Source organism: Castor canadensis, chromosome 13, assembly GCF_047511655.1.
Source record: "Castor canadensis chromosome 13, mCasCan1.hap1v2, whole genome shotgun sequence".
NCBI lineage: Eukaryota > Metazoa > Chordata > Mammalia > Rodentia > Castoridae > Castor > Castor canadensis.
Genome location: NC_133398.1, coordinates 30,564,547 through 30,585,676, shown reverse-complemented (window position 1 = coordinate 30,585,676; position 21,130 = coordinate 30,564,547). Strand labels below are relative to the sequence as shown.

Genomic DNA, 21,130 nt, shown 5'->3' with positions numbered 1-21,130 from the left:
TCTTCAATGTTTCTAAAATGGGTGAAAAAGTTTGAGAAAGTATTTGTTATTAGTACGGTAACAGAATGCTGGAATATATGATCAAGCTGTACTAGCTCAGATGCAACTCACTTCTCCTCAGCACTTCCCCCTGGAGTGTTATTCTACTATTATTTTGCCTCTTAATATTTTGTGGGACATGGTGAAAAGAAACTATTGCTCTTATATGCTGTCCTTTATAATTTGTCTTGTTTCACCTAATCTTCTTAACTTAATCCATATCATAACCCTGTAAACCATATTCCTGAATTATGAAAAAATTAACTTGGCTCAATGCTATGTCTAATACTAAACCCAAATAAACTCAGATGTGTAGAAAGCTTTCAAGTGGTCACTTCATTCATCCCCTTCTTAGAGTATCTTCAAGGTAAGCAGTTTTGAAGGACTTACATTGACTTCTAGCAGAGTGATCTTTTCATAAGTCAAATCATAACATCTCTGCTTAAAAAACCTTGCATAGTTTGTACTAAGACATAGAATTGTCACCTAACAAATCTCTCCATCTCCACACTATATTGACTTACAAATAAGAACATCATTAACAACAACAAGAGCAGAAAATATTATTTAAAATAATTAATGATATTGATGAGATATATGGATCTTAATCTATCTGCTATTGTTTTGCATGTGTGTTTGCACATGTGTGTGTGATGTGGAAGTTCAACATTTTCTGCCAGGGTTTCAGTTATCCTTTGCACACACTAGATTTGAAGAGAAAATCCAATCAATAACTTTTTACCTCAATAAAAATGTTGATCCAGTAGAAATGGATCAAAGAAGAATACCAAACTTAATACTTTTCATTTTCAAGTGGGAACACCAAAACCAATATAAGTGTATAGTATGACAGAGATCCTAGCTGAGAGAAGTTTGCTTCTTCTATTCTTTTTAAATATTTTTATTAGACACGGGAATTCATTGTTGTATTTCTGTATATTGGACTGGAGATGTGGCTCAAGCTGTAGAGTGCCTGCATTAAGAACTTCTACCTCTGACTCTCATTATGCATGCATTCTTTCCATGTCACTCTTTTTCTGATATTAAATGATGAACCTTCTTTCCCCTGTACCATCACCTAAGCTTCACTTCCTTGCATACAGAACTATCCAAAATCTATTCCTATTTAAATTTCAATTTCATCTTTTAATACCCTTTCTTTTCTTTCAGTTTTCCCACATCAAACTACTTTTGTTTCTTTTTTGGTCTATTTTTTATTGCTGCAGACTGAACCCAGGGACTTGTGCATGCTAGGCAAGTGATCTATCACTGAGTCCTGTTTCTTCTTTCATCCTTAATTTTTAACCCTCTGTGGTTGGATAGATGCTATATTCATCTAGTTTGTTTGGCTGGAAAGAAATATTTGAAGGTGAATACTTTATAAGTAAAGAGGTTTATGTGGCTTACAGTTCAGGTGTCTGGAAGGTCCAAACAGCGTGGAGTCAATGTTCTGGTGAGGACCTTTTGGCTGCATTCAACATGGTAGACAAACAGAAAAGACCACACACATGAGATGACCTCACTTATAACAACTACTTTCCAGAAAACGAATTCACTATTGTAAGACTCAGTTCACCCTGTGAAACTAGCTTTAATTCATTCATGAGGGTGGAACCCCAGAACCTAACTACCTTCCACTAGGTTTGCTTCTAAAAGTTCCATCATTTCAACATTGCCATACAGGGGCCAATCTAGCACATGAATCTTTGGGAGACACACCATACCCAAACAATAGAAGACCCTGACCACACTACTCCTCATATACTTGAAAATAAGTTAAATATTATCTTTTTAACAAATATCACTTTTTCAGTATCTGGGCAAGAATGATTCTCTGTAAGCCCATATCCCCTCAGATTTGCTTCTGCAAATAGAAAAATTATGACCTACTTGTGCAGTGCTTCAAATGTATAAGTCTGTGTTCAAAATGCTGAGGGAAAATGCCTTGATCCAAAGATGTCTTTCAGAAATCAAGATAATATTAGAGATTGCCAGGAGAATTATATCATATTCTGAACTAATAGAGAATATGCAGACAAATCTTTGATAACTTATTATTACTTTTGTCACTATGGTATTTTCTCAAATTGAATTAAAATTACTTGCTTCCAAGTTTCTGTATATTAATATATTCAAGGAACTATATAACACATAGAATGTTTATAAGTCATAAATAGTACAGACTAATTTTTAAAAAAATTTTTGTATGAGTTAAAAAATAACTAGACATCTGTAGTCTAGCCTAAAGTCGCTTCTGCAGAATCACATATTCAGAAATGCAATATTTGACATCCACATTATAAAAGATTCTTGAATTTGACAGATATGTGCACTCAGAGAATAATCTTCAAACAAATAAAACAGATGTACATTAATACTATATTTGAAAGGAGTAGTTGGAAAACACTCTCAGGCAACAGCTAAATCAATTCTCCTCAAGGCAATGCATTTTGTTCTACCATTGCCATTTTTGACATAGCTTTCCTGTTTGCAGCATAACAGAATTTGCATGTGTGCTACATTCTTGTATGCATTCAAAAAATTTTTTCACTGACAGCTTAATTACTGTTACTTAACCAGAAAATTATAAGGGGAATAATATTTTGAAGCTAATTAAATTTGCAGCTAAGCACAGAAGAAAGAAAGCAAGCTTCCAGATAAACAGTTAAGATGATTAGCTGCACTAAATCATGTGATAAGTTATGTGGTTTATAGACACAGGCCATCAATACTAAACTGTTTATGCAATAACATTTACAATCTTTGTATTGTGACAGAAATATAAAATAGGGGATCAAAAGTATGAAGGACAAACTAAAAATTCATATCCATGTTTTATTTTCTTACTTTGCACTTATATTCTACAGTAACAAGTAAATTCTAAATGCCTACTTTTATTCTGATGAAAAATTATAAAGATTGTTTTATCAGTTTTCTAGAAACAATAGTACAATTCATAATTATCAATGTATGTTTACTACTGTGGCTTGGATCAGTATCCCCAAAACTTATATGTAGAAAACATGGTTCCTCAGGTTGGTGCTATTGGAAGGTGGGGCCTAGTGGGAGGTCATTAGATAATTAGGGATGTGTCTTTGAAGGGACTCATGGGACCCCGGTATCTGTTTTTTTTTGCTTCCTGGATAATGCTGTGAACAGTTTGCTTTCCAGGGCCCTTGCCAGAGGTCCCCAAAGTAATTGTCCACCTGATTTTAGTGTAAAACCTCAAAACCATGAACCAAAATAAACTTTTATCTTTATGAGATAACTATCTCAAGGATTTTGTTATAGTAACATGAAGCTGACTAGTATATTTAGATGTAATGATATTTATCCCTCTATTCCAATAATGTCTTACACAAAGACTAAGTCATGGTTTTAAAATTTAAATTGTTGCAATATGATTGGTTTTTAAAGAGTGGTCCTTACATCTGAAGCATCACTTTCATTTTGGAATTTATTAGAAAGCAAATTCTCAAGTTGTACCCAACACTCGTTAAATCAGAAATGACAGAGATAGGGCGACATCAATTGGCAACTAACAAGTCCTCCAAGTGATTATGTTACATATTAAAGAACTATTCCCACATAAAATATGAATATTAATGCCAAAAATCCAAAAGCCTTGACTAGGTCAATGCCTAGCTGATCCATGGAACCGATATGCTCCAGTGATCACAGACCTCTTAAGTCTCATGAATAGACTCTGCCTGGGAAAGTCTCAGAAAATGACTCAGGAGCTGCTATGCAGGTCCACCTGGAGCTTTGAGACTCCAATCTCCATTCTAGTGTGTCTTGAAGCCAGGGCTTCTGGTCAAAGAAGATTATTTTGGAACTTTAAATTCAGTATTTCTGCTGGGAGTGGTGACACACGTCTATAATCCTGGAACCAAAAAGATTTCCAATTCAAAGTCATTCAGGACTACATAACAAACTCTAACCTAGCTTGGGCTGTAGAGCCAGACCTTGACTCAAAAAGCCACAACCCCCCCGCCGACAAAAAAAAACTTTTGGACTGGTTAGTTATGTTATCCCTTTCTCCTTTCCCATATCTCCCTTTTGAAATGGAGAAATCTGTCCTATGCTTGTCCCACCATTGTATTTTGAAATCTCATAATTTATTTGATTTTTATAAATTCACAGCTAGATACAAATTTTCTTCAAAATGAATCATAGATGGAGTCTTAACATTTAAATGAAACTTTTGACTTAGACTTTTAAGTTGAGGCTGAACCAAGTTAAGATTTTTGAAACAATAGGGATGGGATAAATGGACTTTGCATATGAGAAGGATATAAATGGGAGAAGGCAGGACTGGAATGCTATGATCTGAATGTCTGCATTCTCCCTAAATTAATATGTAATAGCTTAATCTCAAATATGATGGTATTAAGAGGAGGGAACATTATGAAATGATTAGCCCTCATGGAAAGTATTAGTGTTCTTATAAAAAATCCTTGAGAGAGTTAGTTTTCACCTTCTGCCATGTGAGGACCCTGAGAGAAGACACCATTTACGAGGAATGGGACCTCATCAAGGAATGGGACCTTGATCTTTGACATCCTGTAGAACCATGAGTCTCTAGAATGATGAACAATCAATTTCTGTTTTTCATGAATTATTTAGTCTGAAGTGTTTTGTTATAGCAGCTACAAGATATGCCTTTATGTGAGTCAGAACTGTGTATGTTCAATTCTGCCTCACGTGGCCTGCAGAATTTTTTTTCGTGGTACTGGGGCTTGAACTCCGGGCCTTCACCTTAAGCCACTCCACCAGCGCTATTTTTATGAAGGTTTTTCAACATAAGGTCTCACAAACTATTTCTCAAGACTGTCTTCAAACTGTGATCCTCCTGATCTCTGCCTCCTGAGTAGCTAGGATTACAGGCCTGAGTCACTGGTACCTGGTTTTATGGACATTATTAACAAGCCTAATGTATGCACTATGAAATGACTAGAAGGAGGAGAAGAAGCAAAATATGCAGAACATTTTGTGATCCCAGAACTGTCTGGCTAGCTTGCGGGAATGAAAGACACTCAATTCGTAACAGTTGCTATTTGAGCTTTACCCACCAGCCATGAGCAGGATTTCCCAGGGCCTTGAGGTACAACACATGCCCAGTGTTAAAACATGGAATCAAAGAAGATTAACATTGTTTTCCTGTTGGGTTACTTGGCATCTACGGCTCATTCCTTGTTCCTGTGTCTCCCTTTAGAAATGGGAGTGTTTATCCTGTACTTATTCTACCACTATACTTTGGAAGCATGTGACTTGTCTGATAGTTTCATATCTGCAGGTGAATTTGCCTTAAGATGAGTCATACCTTTGAGGCTAATCAGATATGATTAATAACAAAATATTTAAAGCTGATGCTGGAATGATTTAAGTCTTTGGTGGGGGACATTTGGGATGGGATTAATGCAATTTGTATGTGATAAGGACATGAATAGGATGAGACAAAAAAAGAGATGGAATGCTATGGTTTCAATCTAGTTTCCCCTAAACTCCGTGTTGAAACTTTTTCCATATTGTAGGTCTTTTGGGAAATGATTAAATCATAAAGGCTCTGCCCTCAGGAATGGATTAGTTCCTTTCTAAAAGAAGCCTCAAAGAGAGACTGGAGGTGTGGCTCAAGTGGTAGAGTGCCTGCTTTGTAAGTGCTAAGGTCTGAGTTCAAACATCAGTCCTGCTTAAAAAGAAAAAAAAATTCAGAGACAATTCATCCCTTTTTAAAAATCCTCTGCTTTCATTAATGTGAGAAAGAAAAAAATGTTTTTACCTCTAGAAAATGTAACCACAAGATGTTAACTTGGAAGCAGAGAGAAATCTGCTGGTATCATAATTCCGGACTTCCCAATTTTCTGAATAGTGACAAAAAATTATATTATTTATAAATTACTTGGATTGTGGCATTTTAATATGACAGTAGAAAAAAGACTAAGGCAAATTCAAAGATATCTACACTAAAACTGATAAAACTCCAACAGAAGAAGTAAAATATGAAACAAATTAATAGAAAGATGTGCTGTATTGAAGTTTCTGTAAAATTGCAAGTGATCTATTGCTGTATGGAAAACTTAATGACATTATTCACAAAAGTACAAATAAAAGCCCAATCCAGCTGTTAATTTGTTTTCAGCAATGTGAAACCCTGAACAGATAATGCAGTCAAATTTGCCTGAGCTTCTGGTCTGCAGAATTATGTGATAATAAATGGGTGTTATTTTATGTAAGTTTATGGAAATTTTTTACATAGCAACAGAAGACTGATAAATACCCATTATATAAGACTGTTGGCTGTCTAAGATATTAATGGTCAAACACATTAAGAACAACAAGGAGAGATGAAGGGGTCGGGTTCAAAGGCAAGCCGAGTTGGCTGTCCATTCATGATTCGGATCTTAGTGTACATTGAAACCAGAAATGCATTTCAGTCTAAATATTTTCAGATTAAAATTCTAAGTGAAATATTTTAGATTTATATATTATGCTTTGATACTTAAATGACCATTCTTGCAGGAGAACATCAGCGCTAAGATTGATAAACTTGTGGATATTGAAACAATCAGATCACAGAAATCTGAATTGTGGAAGATCCCACACCAATGCCTTCAGAATTTACTGTGGTCTGGTATGCCAGAATCTTTCCTTGAGTCAAAACCTTTGATAGCAGTTGAAGTTTATCTAAGGAAACTGTTCCCTTTAGAGAGAGGAAAGAGCTAAGCAAAAGCAAAATATTCAAACACAACAACACATAGAAGTCTTATTCATCTGTTATGGTGGAGAGCTGTTTCCATATATACTGACTCAGATAGATGTTTATAATTTTAATAGTCTTTTAGCATTCTTTAAAAATCTTGTGTCTATGAGCATGCCATAAGATTAATAAGATGAGAGGAAATGTAATTAAGCAAATGATTTGACAAAAGATACACAAATGTAAGGGAAATTAGCCTTATAACTGCTCACAGAAAAATGTCAGTTTTATCTTTTTCCATATATGCCAACAAAATAAAACTGCATGAAAACACAAGTGTTTTATCAAGATGTAAATCAATCAGTAGTTTTAAAATTTAGTCAGTGACACTAAGAGTAAACTTTATAGCATATTAAACATATGTAGAAGTGACTCCTCTTGTGATTCCTCTTTAAGGCCCAGGACTCTTGGCCTCTTTATGATGTCACCACTCAACATCACTACTCTGAATTTATAATACTTAAGTCCTGGCAAGTCATAGGTGGGAGAAATGTCTTTACCAAGATTGTAAGTCCTTTTGTCAAATTTTATGTTCTAAACTAACTGAAATGCTCTAGTTAGTTTAACATTTATTCTCTTAGTGTAAAATTATGTTTATGACATGATTATTGTGCCATCATAAGTGATCAAGAATGTTTTGAAGCAGGGACATATATTTTCCATCAAAATCATTGACTAGTTTGATCTAAATTCTACATGTATAGTTCATGTACTTCAGCAAAATAGGTAGCTTTATATAAGTCTTTTTTTTATTGGAAATCTTGATTTCCAGTCACATTGTATTTTGGGGATTATAAAATCAAATAATTCATGGATCTCCTTACTAGGAGTCGGTTGGAAATTTCTGGGCACATGTTTTACAAATGTCACAGTGACTAATGTGGGTTACTGAACTTTGAAGGTCATGGGTTAGGGTTGTTAAAACTTTGGGGTTAAATGAGGCAGTCCTATACAAAGAAGATCAGCCAATTTTGTCAAGGATGAAGGAATAGAATTTTGAAATACAAAAGAAATAGTGGTTGCATTTCTTTCAACAGTTTTGTTAAATAGAAAATAATGCATAAATCTTAAAAATAAATTAGGTTTCCTTAAGCATTGTTTCCTAATTCCTTGGAGAACAATTATCATTTTATCAAAGTACATGTTGTCTATGTAGGAAGATGGTATAATGGAACCCAATAAAATCTATTAAATAGGGTGAGGGGAGGAAAAGAAAGAACAACAGAGGAGGTTAGTCTGATCAAAGTACAATTTATCCATGTATGAAATACCATGGTCAAACTCCTCTGTGTAATTAATATACATTAACAAAAAAATCCACTTAAGAAAGGAAAAGGGCAGTCTTTGGTGAAAGCTTGAATGGATGTTGTGACTATTTTTAAGGCCAAGAGATTTAAAGACTGTTACAGAGTGAAATATGTTCTGGCATCTGATATGCCATAACAACACTGAATCTTAATTATCCTAGAATCTTGAAGCATAATAAAATATCAATGGTATTGTTGTTATCATGAGTATTTCATAACCTTTAAGGAACTGCAATATCATAGTTACCTACATTTTGTCTTAAAACTATTTATGATGATGGCCTATTGTGATCCTGAAATTCGCTAGAACTCAAATGACCTCACTGTTAGCCAATGAAGCACACACAAAAGTCTTTAGCAGAAAATTGGTATACTTCTTGTATTTTAGTACTAAAACTCAATCCATTTAAAGCAGAGAACGTGAGATGCTAAAAAAAAAGTTCTAATCTGAATCACAGGACTTTGTGGTGGTGTTTTTTCTTTTATATTTTGGGGATTTTATCTTCATTTCTATTAATGTGCTTGGTGGGGGTACAACATGCCATTTACAAAAGTTCTTGCAATGTATCAAATATATCATACTTTATTCACCCCCCTCAATCATTCTCCTTTACCCACCCCCATTCCTGGCATAGTTTTTTCTTTTAGGCTTAACATTCTGTGTCCATGGTTACCAACTTGTTCCTGATAAAGAAAATTGTCTTCTTTGAGCTGAATTTCCCCTTCCTCACTCATTGCTCATTAGTACCTTCTATTTATCCAAACCTCTACTACCCAACTTGATAGTTTCACTTTGACTTGCTTTGGTCTCCAACTCAGGTGGTAGTAGTCAGCTTAGTCCTTCCATTTCTCTTATTAAATAAGACTAAGATTTCAACAGGATGTAGGAGAGGTTCTTCCAAAGATTGGGCATCAGGTAGGCTGTATAAAGTGTGTACATGTTATATTTTTCTCTCCCTCGAGTTATATCAATAAAGTCTTTTACTGTCATGGTCTAGAGATATTCTTTGACCTAGAAAACTGCTTATCGACAAGTATAACAATATATTAGGCCAGATAACCCTGGGTTGGTATGAGACTGGAAGAGGGAATACCACAGCATTCTGTACATCAGAAGATATTCAGCAACCTCCCTCCCTGATCTCTGCCTACTAGATGCAGTGTCATCTCATCCCAAACCCCCCCACACAATTACGTTAAACAAACAATTGTAGCTTGTTACAAAATGTTCCTTGGGTGAAGGATTCAAAATATACCCATGATGAGAAGCTGCTCCAGAAAATGTCAGAGAAAGAAAAAGTTATCCCCCATAAAGCCATCCTTCAGTAACAGTCATCCCTAGTGTTGACCTTTTCCTTCATACAGAGACCCCTGGAGCCAATATCAGAACAGTGACTCAGACCACACTGAAAGCCTGGAAAACTCTCTCCTAAGTCTTTTACGTCCTTATTTTTCCTGTAGCTAGATGTACAGTCTAAAAACCCAAAGTCTACTGGCAGGAAATCTGGTGATGTTCTCACAAACAGGTACTTATCACTTAAAGCCTTTCACCTGGGAATTTATTACATATTTTTAAAACATGTCCAAGCAGAGATACAGCGGAAAACAAGAATAAAAGTAGGTATGTTTGTATTCAGATTGAAGTTATTTTACATTGAAATTTAAAAAATAAACAAGAAAAAAAAACTTGGTTAGATGTGTACTGCTTTAAAGTGAAAATATTCTCTGGTAGCAACACAGATACATTTTTCTCTTAAACATAAAGTTCCTATGTCTCCTAGATTGAGACTGCACCTTTTTATTTAGGAAATCCTGAACCTAGCTTCCCTTTCTATGTCACAATTAGCCTTACATTCCTCATGGCTAATAAGTGGAATATGTCTATGTCAAAAAAAATCAGATTTTGAAATGATTGGACCCATAGGTTTCTGTATTCCACTTCATCTTCCCTAATATGAGGAATTAAGTATTCTGTGTGTTTTATACATACATATATATATATAAAGAGAGAGAGAGAAAGAGAGAGAGAGAGAGAGACCTTAACTCAAGTACTAGCCTTACTGAGAAAAACCCCGTTTGACTTAAGTGTCAGATTTTTTCTGTTTTAGTGAAGGTCATTACATTCACATAAAATTTTTCAAAATAATTAGAGATGCTAATAGTTCATTTTAAAAATAATTTTCTTGTTTCTATAAGAAATGTCCAAAATAGAATCCAAATGAACCTGATATAAGGAGAATGTCTTCACTGTCCCAGAGAGGCAAAACAAGAGATATTCTCATTGCTAGAACTAGATTTGGTGGAAAGACTTGAAAAAAGTCTAAAAAGGTAAATTGATTCAACTGATTATAGTATAGATAAATTTACATAGTGAGAGGGGACTAGGGTATTCAGTTTATTGCCATTTGAGGAAATATAAACTCTTCTTAGTAAAATGCATGAGATCAAAATTCATTTAATTGTAACTAATTCTAAACTAGCCAACCTTAAGAAATATGTAGAATTTTTGACCACAGCAGAAAGTTACATTGTGCCAGATTCCAGTCAATCCACTCTACTTCTCCCTAATAAAACTGCTCAGTTGCCATAGTCTTATTTATTCTTGAACTGCATACAAACAAATACTACAATGTATGCTCTACATTTGTGTATATTTTTCTTTCAATAAGATTTTTTTTTCATTTACTCATGCTGTCTTGTTGCATATAGTAATTTTTTCTTTCAAATTTCTAAGTACTATTTCATCACATGAATATGCCACTCCAAAGTTAATCCTTTTCTTGAGTGTTAGACGCTAGAGTTGCTTTTAGTCATTGGGTTATTAGGAATAAAGTTACCATAAACATTTTGTCCAAGTCTTTGTTTGGACTTCCCTTTGGAGATATAAACACACACACACACACACACACATACACACACACACACTATATGTGGAGGATACAATGTAGTACTTCAACATGTGTACAATGTGTAATGCTTAAACCAGGTTAAACATATCTATTCCCCCAAATATTTATCATTTCTTTTGGTGAAAACATTCAAACTTCTTTCTTTTAGCTTTTTGAAGTATACAGTATACTATCATTATTAAATTCACCTAACTATACAAGAGCATACTGGAACTTTTTACTCTTTCATAACTGTAACTTAATACCCATTGACCAACTTTGGTCATCTTCCCTCTCCCCCCCAGTACTTTCCCCATCCTTTGGTAATTATAATTCTACTCTTAAACTCTATGACATTAACCTTTACACATTCTACTACTAGTCTGTGCCTGGTTTATCTCACTTAACTTAATTTCCAGTTTCATTTCTGGTTTTTATTTTTGTTTTGTTTTTAGTTATTGACATGCAGCAAGAAGTATTTTATTTTTTATTTGAAATCTTTCTGCATTTCTAATGTAGATATGGATGCTCTAAACTTCCTTTTCTGTAACACAGAGGTCTTGGTATAGTGGTGTTTCCATTTTCATTTGTTTCAAAAAATGTTAAAATTTCTCATCTGTTTTCTTTCTTGACCCATTGGTTGTTCAAGAGTAAGTCATTTAATTTCCATGTCTATATAGTTTTTCTTATCATTTCCCACCTTTTTTGCATTGTGATCTTTTCTTTTTTGCAATAAGATTTTGAATTTTAAAAATTTGTTAAGACTTATTCTGTGGTCTACCATATGGTCTAGCCTGTATAATGTTCCATGTTCTGTAGCAGAGAATGTGTATTCTGCAGTTTTTGTACAGAATGTTCCATAGGTATCTGTCCAAGGTGCTATCTAGTTTTTCTGAAAACTTTGTTCTTCATAATTTGTTTTTATGTCATTTAATATATTTTATTAGATTTATGTATTTTAAATTTTTGATAGTGTCTGTAATTAGACACTAATATATAATCTTATTGTATCCATTTAACTAATTTGATTCTTTATGCATATGTTATTGTATTTTCTCTTGATCCAATTATGTCCTCTGTCAATTGAGACAAAATGACTCCTTCCTTTCCAGTCTTGATGCTTCTAATAGCCTTATGGAATGAAATAGATTCTGAATTATGGTGCTGAATAGAAATGTAGGAATAAGTATAATTGTTTGAAATTATAGGAGAAATACAGTCAATATTCCAGCATTAAATTGCTTTTTAACAAAGACATTTTCTGGAGATATATTATCTATCTTAGGAAGATACTTTCTCATACTATTTTTCTCATAATTTTTAACTATGAATGAATTTTCCTATTTAGACATTTTCTGCATATACTAAGATGATCAGTTTATTTTTCCTACTCACTTTGTCATGTGACATGATTGGTTGTATTAGTTGGTTTTATGTTAAATCAGCTTAACATCGTGGAGAGTAAACTTCCATCCATCATGGTGTATTACCCATTTTATGTATTTTTCAATAAGAACTGTTAAAATTTAAGGATATATGGTTCTGTTAATAAGATATTTTCATCTGCAATATTATTTTATATCAATGACACTGAGAAGTTTGAGCTGTTAATATTGGCCTAGAATATGAATTGAAACATTTTATCTCATTCTCTACATAGAGTTTTCTTAATTTTGCAGAGTTTTAAACTTTTTTAACCTTATGTGAGGAAGTAAAGCTATAAATTCTTCTCTATAGTGGTATTACATAACTTTTTGAGTTTTTCAAATATGCATTTTCTAGATAAAATTTCAAATTCAATTATTTAATAATCAAATAATATGTTCTAGAGGTTATACAAAATGAGTGTGCTGTCCTTATCTACCATCTTGAAAATCTCAAGTTGAGCAGTATTGCTTTATAAATATGAACATTTTCTCTTCTGTAGAATTTGGAATAAAACAGTTCATAATTGGGGTTAGACACAAAAATTTCATTTGCAGCATATAAGTATACATTGGTAAATCTAAATTTAGAAATTCAGACATAGTAGGTCAAATGATTTTCATGTATTTAGTAATTTAAGAAAACATTAGAATGTATAACTGATAGATCAACATTATTCTAAATTTTATTCACTTAGTTATTCAACTTTTCATACAATCACAAAAATCTACCAGGACTAATTCTGGGAACTGCATTCCTTCATCAAGTTTTTGAGATACTTTTTATTTAATTCTTAGTTTTTATGAACTCCCATATTAAATAAACTATTAAGTGAGTATGTGTGTATGTGGCATGTATGTGTTTGTGTAAGAGTGTAATCCTCAAACTCACTCATGATGACTAATGACTGTGTAATAAAATGGAACAATAAAGAATACTATTTTATTAATTGATAACATTTCACTAATAGTCTCTATTAAAAATAAAAGTTAGCTTAAATAACTCATCTTCATGGAAACAAACATGCTCATAGAGTAATTAAACAAGTGAGAATTTATAAATGGAAAACAGATTACAGTACAATTTATTAGATTATTTTAAAGACAAAAAGAATGAAATTCCATGTCAGTACTTATAGCACAGGCTGACTTGCACACATAAACACACAACCACACCTCCACAGATGTGCACATGGCATTTAATGATTTGGAAGTGATTAGATCTGAGCACATTTGAGGATTTGCTTTTACTTAAACATAGGGCTATAAAGTGATATCCTGGTTCAAATTCATTTGCAAGAGAACTTGGAGCATGAAATGAAGTTTGAATACATATGTGTTCATCTTTACTATCATGGAAATGAGAGTATGTTACTTAGTAATGGGGATCTGAGAATGCAAAAAATATTCAACTACTTGCCTATAATGATCATTAAATAAAGTGATTTTATATAAATTAATTACAAATTTTGCCTTTTATTTTAATAGTCAAAAAGTAAACTTTGGAGCATATGATAATTATATTCCAGGTAAGAAACAGTACAATATTTATTATAAAATTTATTTTATAATGCTTATTAAAAAACATGCATGATTAATTTTAAGAGTGATTTTTATCTTCCGTTTAAAGTGATAAATCAAAAACTATCATGAGATGCAATTCATAACCAATGTTTTATTTCCTAAGGAACTTTTCTCATGGGCTCAGTAAACACTTTCTAAATATAGTACTTTTTTTAAATCTAAGGGTTATTAAGCAAATGTGTTTAAAGGTCGACGTATTTCTGTGTTTGAATTCACATAATCAGATTTCCTGCAGTCGAAGCCTAATGTATAAATTTCATAAAAAACTTCTCTCCCAACTTCTCATACTGCATTCATGATAGATATATCCAGCTTATCAACAGCAAAAAAACCCTCATTACTAGACAAGCCAAACCTATCTAATGTTTAACCAATTTAAATATCAAGTGGTTTTCTCTCACATATTGATCCTAAATATGCCTTTTATTCCCTCCATTTTCTCCACTGATGCTAATGATATTTAGGCATACTCATGAAAGAACTCTATTTTCTCTTATACAATAATTAAATGGGGTGGTGACATCTGTCACTATAAGCTTGTTTGTAACTTAAATTCCTTAACTATTTCTATTATAGTTTCCAGGTAACTTCACCCTCACAGTAATCATTCTGCAGGTGTTTTGTCAATTTTTCTTTAGTAAGCATGTTACCAATGACAGTGTGGTCTTTGGGTGTGTAGCATTTACTCTCGTAGCTTGGCAAATGAATATTAACTTAAGGGACTTAAGCCTTAGCACTTGGATTCAATTATGCATTTGCTGAACATTTTATACTAGTTGCTGTGCTAAGTACTTTGGGAGCTAGAGAAGCATTTAACATATTTTCTGTTCTCAAAATTATATTCTAACCAAAAGAATATAAAGTAAAAGCCTAGACTGGTAGAGATAATAAGATTTAAAATGCAGCAGGAATTCTGTTTCTTTGCATTTGTGATATAAATTACAATGATTATATTTTTATCTACAAAACTGGTATATAACAATTTTTAAAACTGGTTAAAATAGAAAAATAGATATTTTATATTTCTCATATTCATCACAGAAAATTTCAAACACTACCAAATAAATGAACCTATAATTTGAATCATTTTTTTATTTATTTACATGGTATATATTGCACTTAACAGCCATTTCATTTTAATGAAATTCTACCTATTTACTCCAAAGTTATTGCCTTTCTTATTTTAGTCAGTGAATTAAGCAAAAAATCATGGAATCAGCAACATTTTTCCTTGGCATTTCCCAAACCACAACGTCCAGGAACAAAAAGGAGATCAATACCTTCCCAACTACGTGACAATACAGTTCCTGTAAGTATTGCAGAGAAAATTATATAATTAGTAATGAGTAAGCATTTTTATTAGTAATAAGCTTATGTATCACATGTAATTACTATATGTGTTAAACATTAAAGTTGACCAAGCAAGATTTCTTTTATGATGGACATTTTGTAGTCCAGAATTACTATTGAATACTTAAAACAAGGTTAGTGGAACTGAATAATTGAATTTTACATTTCAATTAAATTTAAAGGATGTAAATAAAGATCACATATGGCTGATGAATATCATATCACAAAGCACATTTAAAGATAAGTCTGCTACTTGGAGAAAGTATATTTTATTTGCATTTCATTGCATCACTTATTTCATGTTAGCTATTTGCATTGTATAAAATCTGTTAAGAAGCATAGACATCTAGAGACTTAATTTACAGTTTGTATGAATATTCAGGAAATGTTTTATTATGAAATCATACTAGGCCTTGTCAATACTTCATTACTTCTTACAATATAGAACTCAGGTTGAGAATTAGAAGATAAATATTTCCCAATATTTCCGTAGTGATCACAACAAATATTGAATGCATAAGGAAAAGTTCTCACAAACTAAATGAACACCAACTCTATTTTATTAAGTGGATTGCATCAATAGTGATCAGTATTCTTTCCTTTTTTCCCCTTAATTTGTTTTACCTTTTATTAAGAGTCTTATCAAAATTAGCCATTGTGGCCATTTGTTTTTTTGCAAAATTTTGGTTTAGAATTTGAAAACAAATGTATCATAATGTGCCCTGAATGTTTTTGTTAGCTACCTTGTAACATTCAATTTATATCCTGTCATTCAGGAAGAATTTCAGGCTTTTATCTGCAACCACGGGTGGCAGTCTAATTTCCAGAGACCTTAAAACTGAGAGTATAGATTAAGATATGCCTGAACTTGAAACTGTTAGATCTTAGGGAGAACTACACTTTTATTTCCTGCAAAAATAAAGGGTAGGCCAGACATTCCAAGATTTATCAATAGCACAAAGTCAAAAATAAACAATAAAAGTCTCTCCTGATAGTGAAGAGAGCTTCTGAACATCATGAATCAAAACAGGGCTCTAACAATTTTAACATAAAATGCTGAGGAAATTTTAAGGATCATCTTAACAGACCCCAGTGGAGACATAATTATCCATTGGTTTAAAAATGCTAAAATTCAAAAATCAAAATAGAGTTTATCCACTCTTTACCAAAAATCTAAAATGTTGTAGTGGTTGAAGTAAAACTAATCTAGAATCTGTCAATAAGAGCTGTATTACTCACAATTTTTTCATTGTTATTGGAACCAACATTTCAGAAAACTGATGAAAAAAAATTGGGATTTCATAGACCGCCGTTATGGATGCACCGTTCTTTAATGAGAATTTCTGAAAGACCATCTGTTTATTTAGCTGCCAGGAGGAAGCCTCCATCTAAACCCTCTCTTTCCCTGAAGGAGGATTCTAAAGATGTACGTGTAAAGGGACCTTTATCTCCAGAAACTGGTAAGAAAAAAGACAGAGATATATCAGATTCAGAATCAGAATCCAAAGGTAGGTCAGAATTAAAGAAAGACAAGGATGTAGATAAGGATGCTAAAAAGAGGAAAAAAGATGCAAAGAACAAGGAATCAGTCACAGAATACAAAGATGAAAAATCTGGCACAAAGAAAGATGCCAAAAAAGGGAAAAAAGATGCGAAGAGCAAGGATTCAACCACAGAATCTGAAGATGGAATAGCTGGCAAAAAGAAAGATTCCAAAAAAGGGAAAAAAGACTCAAAGGGTAAGGAATCAACCACAGAATCTGATGATGGAAAAGCTGGAGCAAAGAAAGAGTCCAAAAAAGGGAAAAAAGATTCAAAGAAGATCAAAGAAGGACCTATAGATTCAGAAGCTGAAAAGGGAGATGCAAAAAAGGTTAAGGATGACAAGAAAGGTGATGAGTCAAAAGATGCCAAGAAAGATGCCAAGAAAGATGCAAAGGACAAAAAAGATAAGAAAGATGAAAAGAAGGCAGCTAGTGGAGACAGTGAATCAAAGGAGGACTCCAAGAAAGATTCCAAAAAAAATAGAAAGAAAGACAGCAAGAAGAAAGAAGTCAAGAAAGACACAGATACAGAATCTTCTGAATCAAAGAAAGATGAAAAGAAAGGCTCCAAGAAGGATTCCAAGAAGGGTGCCAAGAAGGCAAAGTAGGTCTTGGACAGTAACTCACACTGGAAGAATTATTCAAAATCATATTCAATGAAACAACTGTCATAGTCTGAAATTAAATCTATGAGTTAAAAAGAATGTTCAAAGAATTAATCATATAATTTTAAAATAGGGGCAAAAAAGAAGACAAGATTGACTTCAAAAAGATAAAAAAATTAAAAAGATTTTAAGAAAAATTAAGAGAGGATACATTGAAGGATTTGGGGATAGGAAATATTATAAGATCTCTAGAAAGATTCAAAGAAGAATATTCAAGTAAAGATAAGGAAGGTAATGACACTGAATCTGTAGATACAAAAAATTTTAAAGTAATGTTCAACGACAATTTTAAAACATCCAGGAAGTCAGATGCTATATCTATAAATTTAAAAAGCCTCAAGCTGTATCCATTTATTTAAGTAAAGAACTGTAGGAGTCATGTAAAGAAATTAAACAATTTTTAGAAAATGTACTTTGAAGCAAATAGAAATTATAGGAAGGAAAGAAGGAAGGAAGGAAGGAAGAAAAGAAGAAAGGGAGAAAAGGAAAGAAAATGCATTATTTCCCTGCATCTACACCACCATCTCTGAGACTATGCTACTTCCACATCAAGATGAATGTACCTGGTAAGTTAGTTTTGTCTTATTTTAAGTCAAGTAGAATTAAAAATAGTTTAATCATTTATGAGATTTAAATTGATGTTTACTGTTTTTATATTTCTGTAGTTCCTTATTCATCAACTACTAAGGATCAATTTTTCCTGTAACTCATGGTTAAGCAGTTGATACACCCTGTTAATCTCGATTGGCTGGAACCAGTAGAAAGAGTAGAATATGATGTTTGTCCCCTTTTCCCTATTCTATGAACCTCCTTTTTCCTCCCTGGACTTACAGTAAGATTCTACACGTATTTTTTTTTATTTATTATTTTTTTAAGTTTTTATTTTTTATTTTATTTTTTTGTTCATCTTTCTTTTATTATTCATATGTGCATACAAGGCTTGGTTCATTTCTATCCCCTGCCCCCACCCACTCCGCCCCCTCCCTCTCCCCCCACCTCAATACCCAGCAGAAACTATTTTGCCCTTATTTCTAATTTTGTTGTAGAGAGAGTATAAGCAATAATAGGAAGGAACAAGGGGTTTTGCTGGTTGAGATAAGGATAGCTATACAGGGCATTGACTCACATTGATTTCCTGTGCGTGGGTGTTACCTTCTAGGTTAATTCTTTTTGATCTAACCTTTTCTCTAGTACCTGGTCCCCTTTTCCTATTGGCCTCAGTTGCTTTAAGGTATCTGCTTTAGTTTCTCTGCATTAAGGGCAACAAATGCTAGCTAGTTTTTTAGGTGTCTTACGTATCCTCACCCCTCCCTTGTGTGCTCTCGCTTTTATCATGTGCTCATAGTCCAATCCCCTTGTTGTGTTTGCCCTTGATCTAATGTCCATATATGAGGGAGAACATACGATTTTTGGTTTTTTGAGCCAGGCTAACCTCACTCTGAATAATGTTCTCCAATTCCATCCATTTACCAGTGAATGATAATATTTCGTTCTTCTTCATGGCTGCATAAAATTCCATTGTCTACACGTATTTTAAAGCTTTTCTGGAACTGTTTTCTCTGAGGACTTAAGGAGTCATTTAAAATCCTCTTTTTTCCTCAAAAAAATGCCCTTAAAGTAACTTTCTCCTATGGAATGTAAAATTTTGGTTTTAGAGTCAATTTAATGTGCAGTCACAAAAATATCTTCTATTGCTACCGTTTTACAGAAACCCAACAAAGGTACCAAGAACCTTTATGTAGTCAAATTCAATAGTGGTGTGATGTTTTTCCTAGCAGTTCTTTTGTTATACCTTATTATTTTTCTGTCATTGCAACCATTCTCATGGCTTTATAGACCATTCTTATGCTATTGAGTACTATTTGTAAAGTCAGTATTGAATTCTCTACTCAGTTCCAAATGCATATATGCAAATATTTTATTAGGGAATCTATTTGACTGTCTTCTAGGCATCTCAAATTAAAACTTCCTGAAGAGAACTCTGCTATCCCTCTACCAAAGTCTACTTCTTGCCGTGTCTTCACCAAATCAGTAAATAGCACTGATTTTAAACTGATGACTTCATTTAAAATTGCTAAGTCACCCTATTTACTACTTTTTCTTCATCCTGCCCATTAGTAAGTCTTGCTAATAACTCTAAAATATTTTTAATTCATCAGCTTCACTATATTTCTACTGCTTCCACACTTGTAGTACAACCAACCATTATATTTTAGTTGGAAACCCCAAATGCCCTCCAAATGACTTAAACCCCATCAACACAAGGCCACATCTCCACAGAGAAACCACTATATCCCTCCACTGGCCAAAGGCTTCTAGTGCAGTAAAGTCACATTTACCATAAATTTTTCTTTTCTTCTAAGTTCTACTGTTGTCATTGCTATGAATGGAGACTTTCTCTGCTCTTGTGTCACCACCATTTCTTTTTTCTACTATGTTTTTGTCATACTTATCTTTTCACCCTTCAAATTTGAAAACTTATGCCTAAAGAAAATCATTCACATACTTACTTAAATTGCTTAATTCAGAAATGCCAAAATTTGGAACCAGCCATAATGTCTTTCAGTAGTTACTGGAAAAAAAAAAAACTGTGTCCAGGCATTGGCATATTTTTCAGTGCAAAAAGAAACTATCAAGCATTAGGAAAAAACATGAAGGAAGCTTAAGTACACATTATTAAAAGTGAAAGAAGCCAGTTTAAGTATACATGTGAATATTTTTTGTGGGCATAAGGTTTCAGATTTAAAGGGTAAATTCAATGGAATGAAAATGAACATGTTTTCAGTACTGTGTGATAAAAGTACACACACACACATACACACACACGCACACACACAGAATTGTCAAACCTCCAAAGCACCTTTACCATTTTCCATTCCCACTAGCAACAAATTCCTATTGTTCCTTCACACCATTTAATATTGCCATTGTTTTATATTTTGCCCATTCTAATAAGTGTGTAGTGATTGCTCTTTACAATGTGCATTTTAATATGCTCATTTGTTTTCTGCATATATTCTTTGATGAAGTGTCTGTTAAGGTCTTTGCCCATTTTTAATCAGATTGCTTGCTTTCTGGTTAATTTTAAGGATTCTCAGTGTATTTTGGATAATGGTTTTATTTTTAACTATTTTTAATAACTGCATATACCTTCTGCAACCATTTTCTCCTTGTATATGGTCTTTTGTAATCTCTTGGCATTGTCTTTTGCAACTCAAGATACTTTAACTTTAATGAATTCTACTTTATCAATTTTTTCTTGAATTGTGCCTTTGGTTTTAGTTCTAGAAAGTCATTGCCAAACCCAATATCATCTAAGTTTTTCCCATGATGTTCTAGGAGTTTTATAACTTTGTACAAGAAATTAATATGCCCATTTTTAATTGAAAAGTAAACATTAAACACAAGATGTACAACATGAAGTTTGATATAAGTATACATTGTAAAAAGTTCAGTTGAACAATTTAACATATGTATTACCTTACAAAATTATGTGTGATGAGAAAATAGAAAAGCTACTCTCAATTTTTAAATATTAAAAACATTTTGTATCATAGACATCCTGAATTTAA

The 21,130-nt window shown here is 32.9% G+C and overlaps 1 protein-coding gene across 1 annotated transcript; it reads left to right on the top strand.

Annotated features, from left to right (window-relative positions):
• Nucleotides 1–7,286: 7,286 nt before the first annotated feature.
• Nucleotides 7,287–18,264, top strand: Cylc2 (cylicin 2). The gene is made up of 7 exons (XM_074052160.1): nt 7,287–7,303; nt 13,904–13,944; nt 15,187–15,308; nt 16,623–16,861; nt 16,910–17,492; nt 17,995–18,124; nt 18,224–18,264. Exons 1-7 carry the CDS (start codon nt 7,287–7,289, stop codon nt 18,262–18,264), a joined length of 1,173 nt encoding a protein of 390 aa, XP_073908261.1.
• Nucleotides 18,265–21,130: the final 2,866 nt, after the last annotated feature.

Coding starts and splice junctions, on each gene's coding strand:
- Cylc2 (XM_074052160.1), top strand. Junction 13,945..15,186: donor ATATGATAATTATATTCCAG/GTAAGAAACAGT, acceptor TTCTTATTTTAG/TCAGTGAATTAAGCAAAAAA. Junction 17,493..17,994: donor CCAAGAAGGGTGCCAAGAAG/GCAAAGTAGGTC, acceptor TAGAAATTATAG/GAAGGAAAGAAGGAAGGAAG.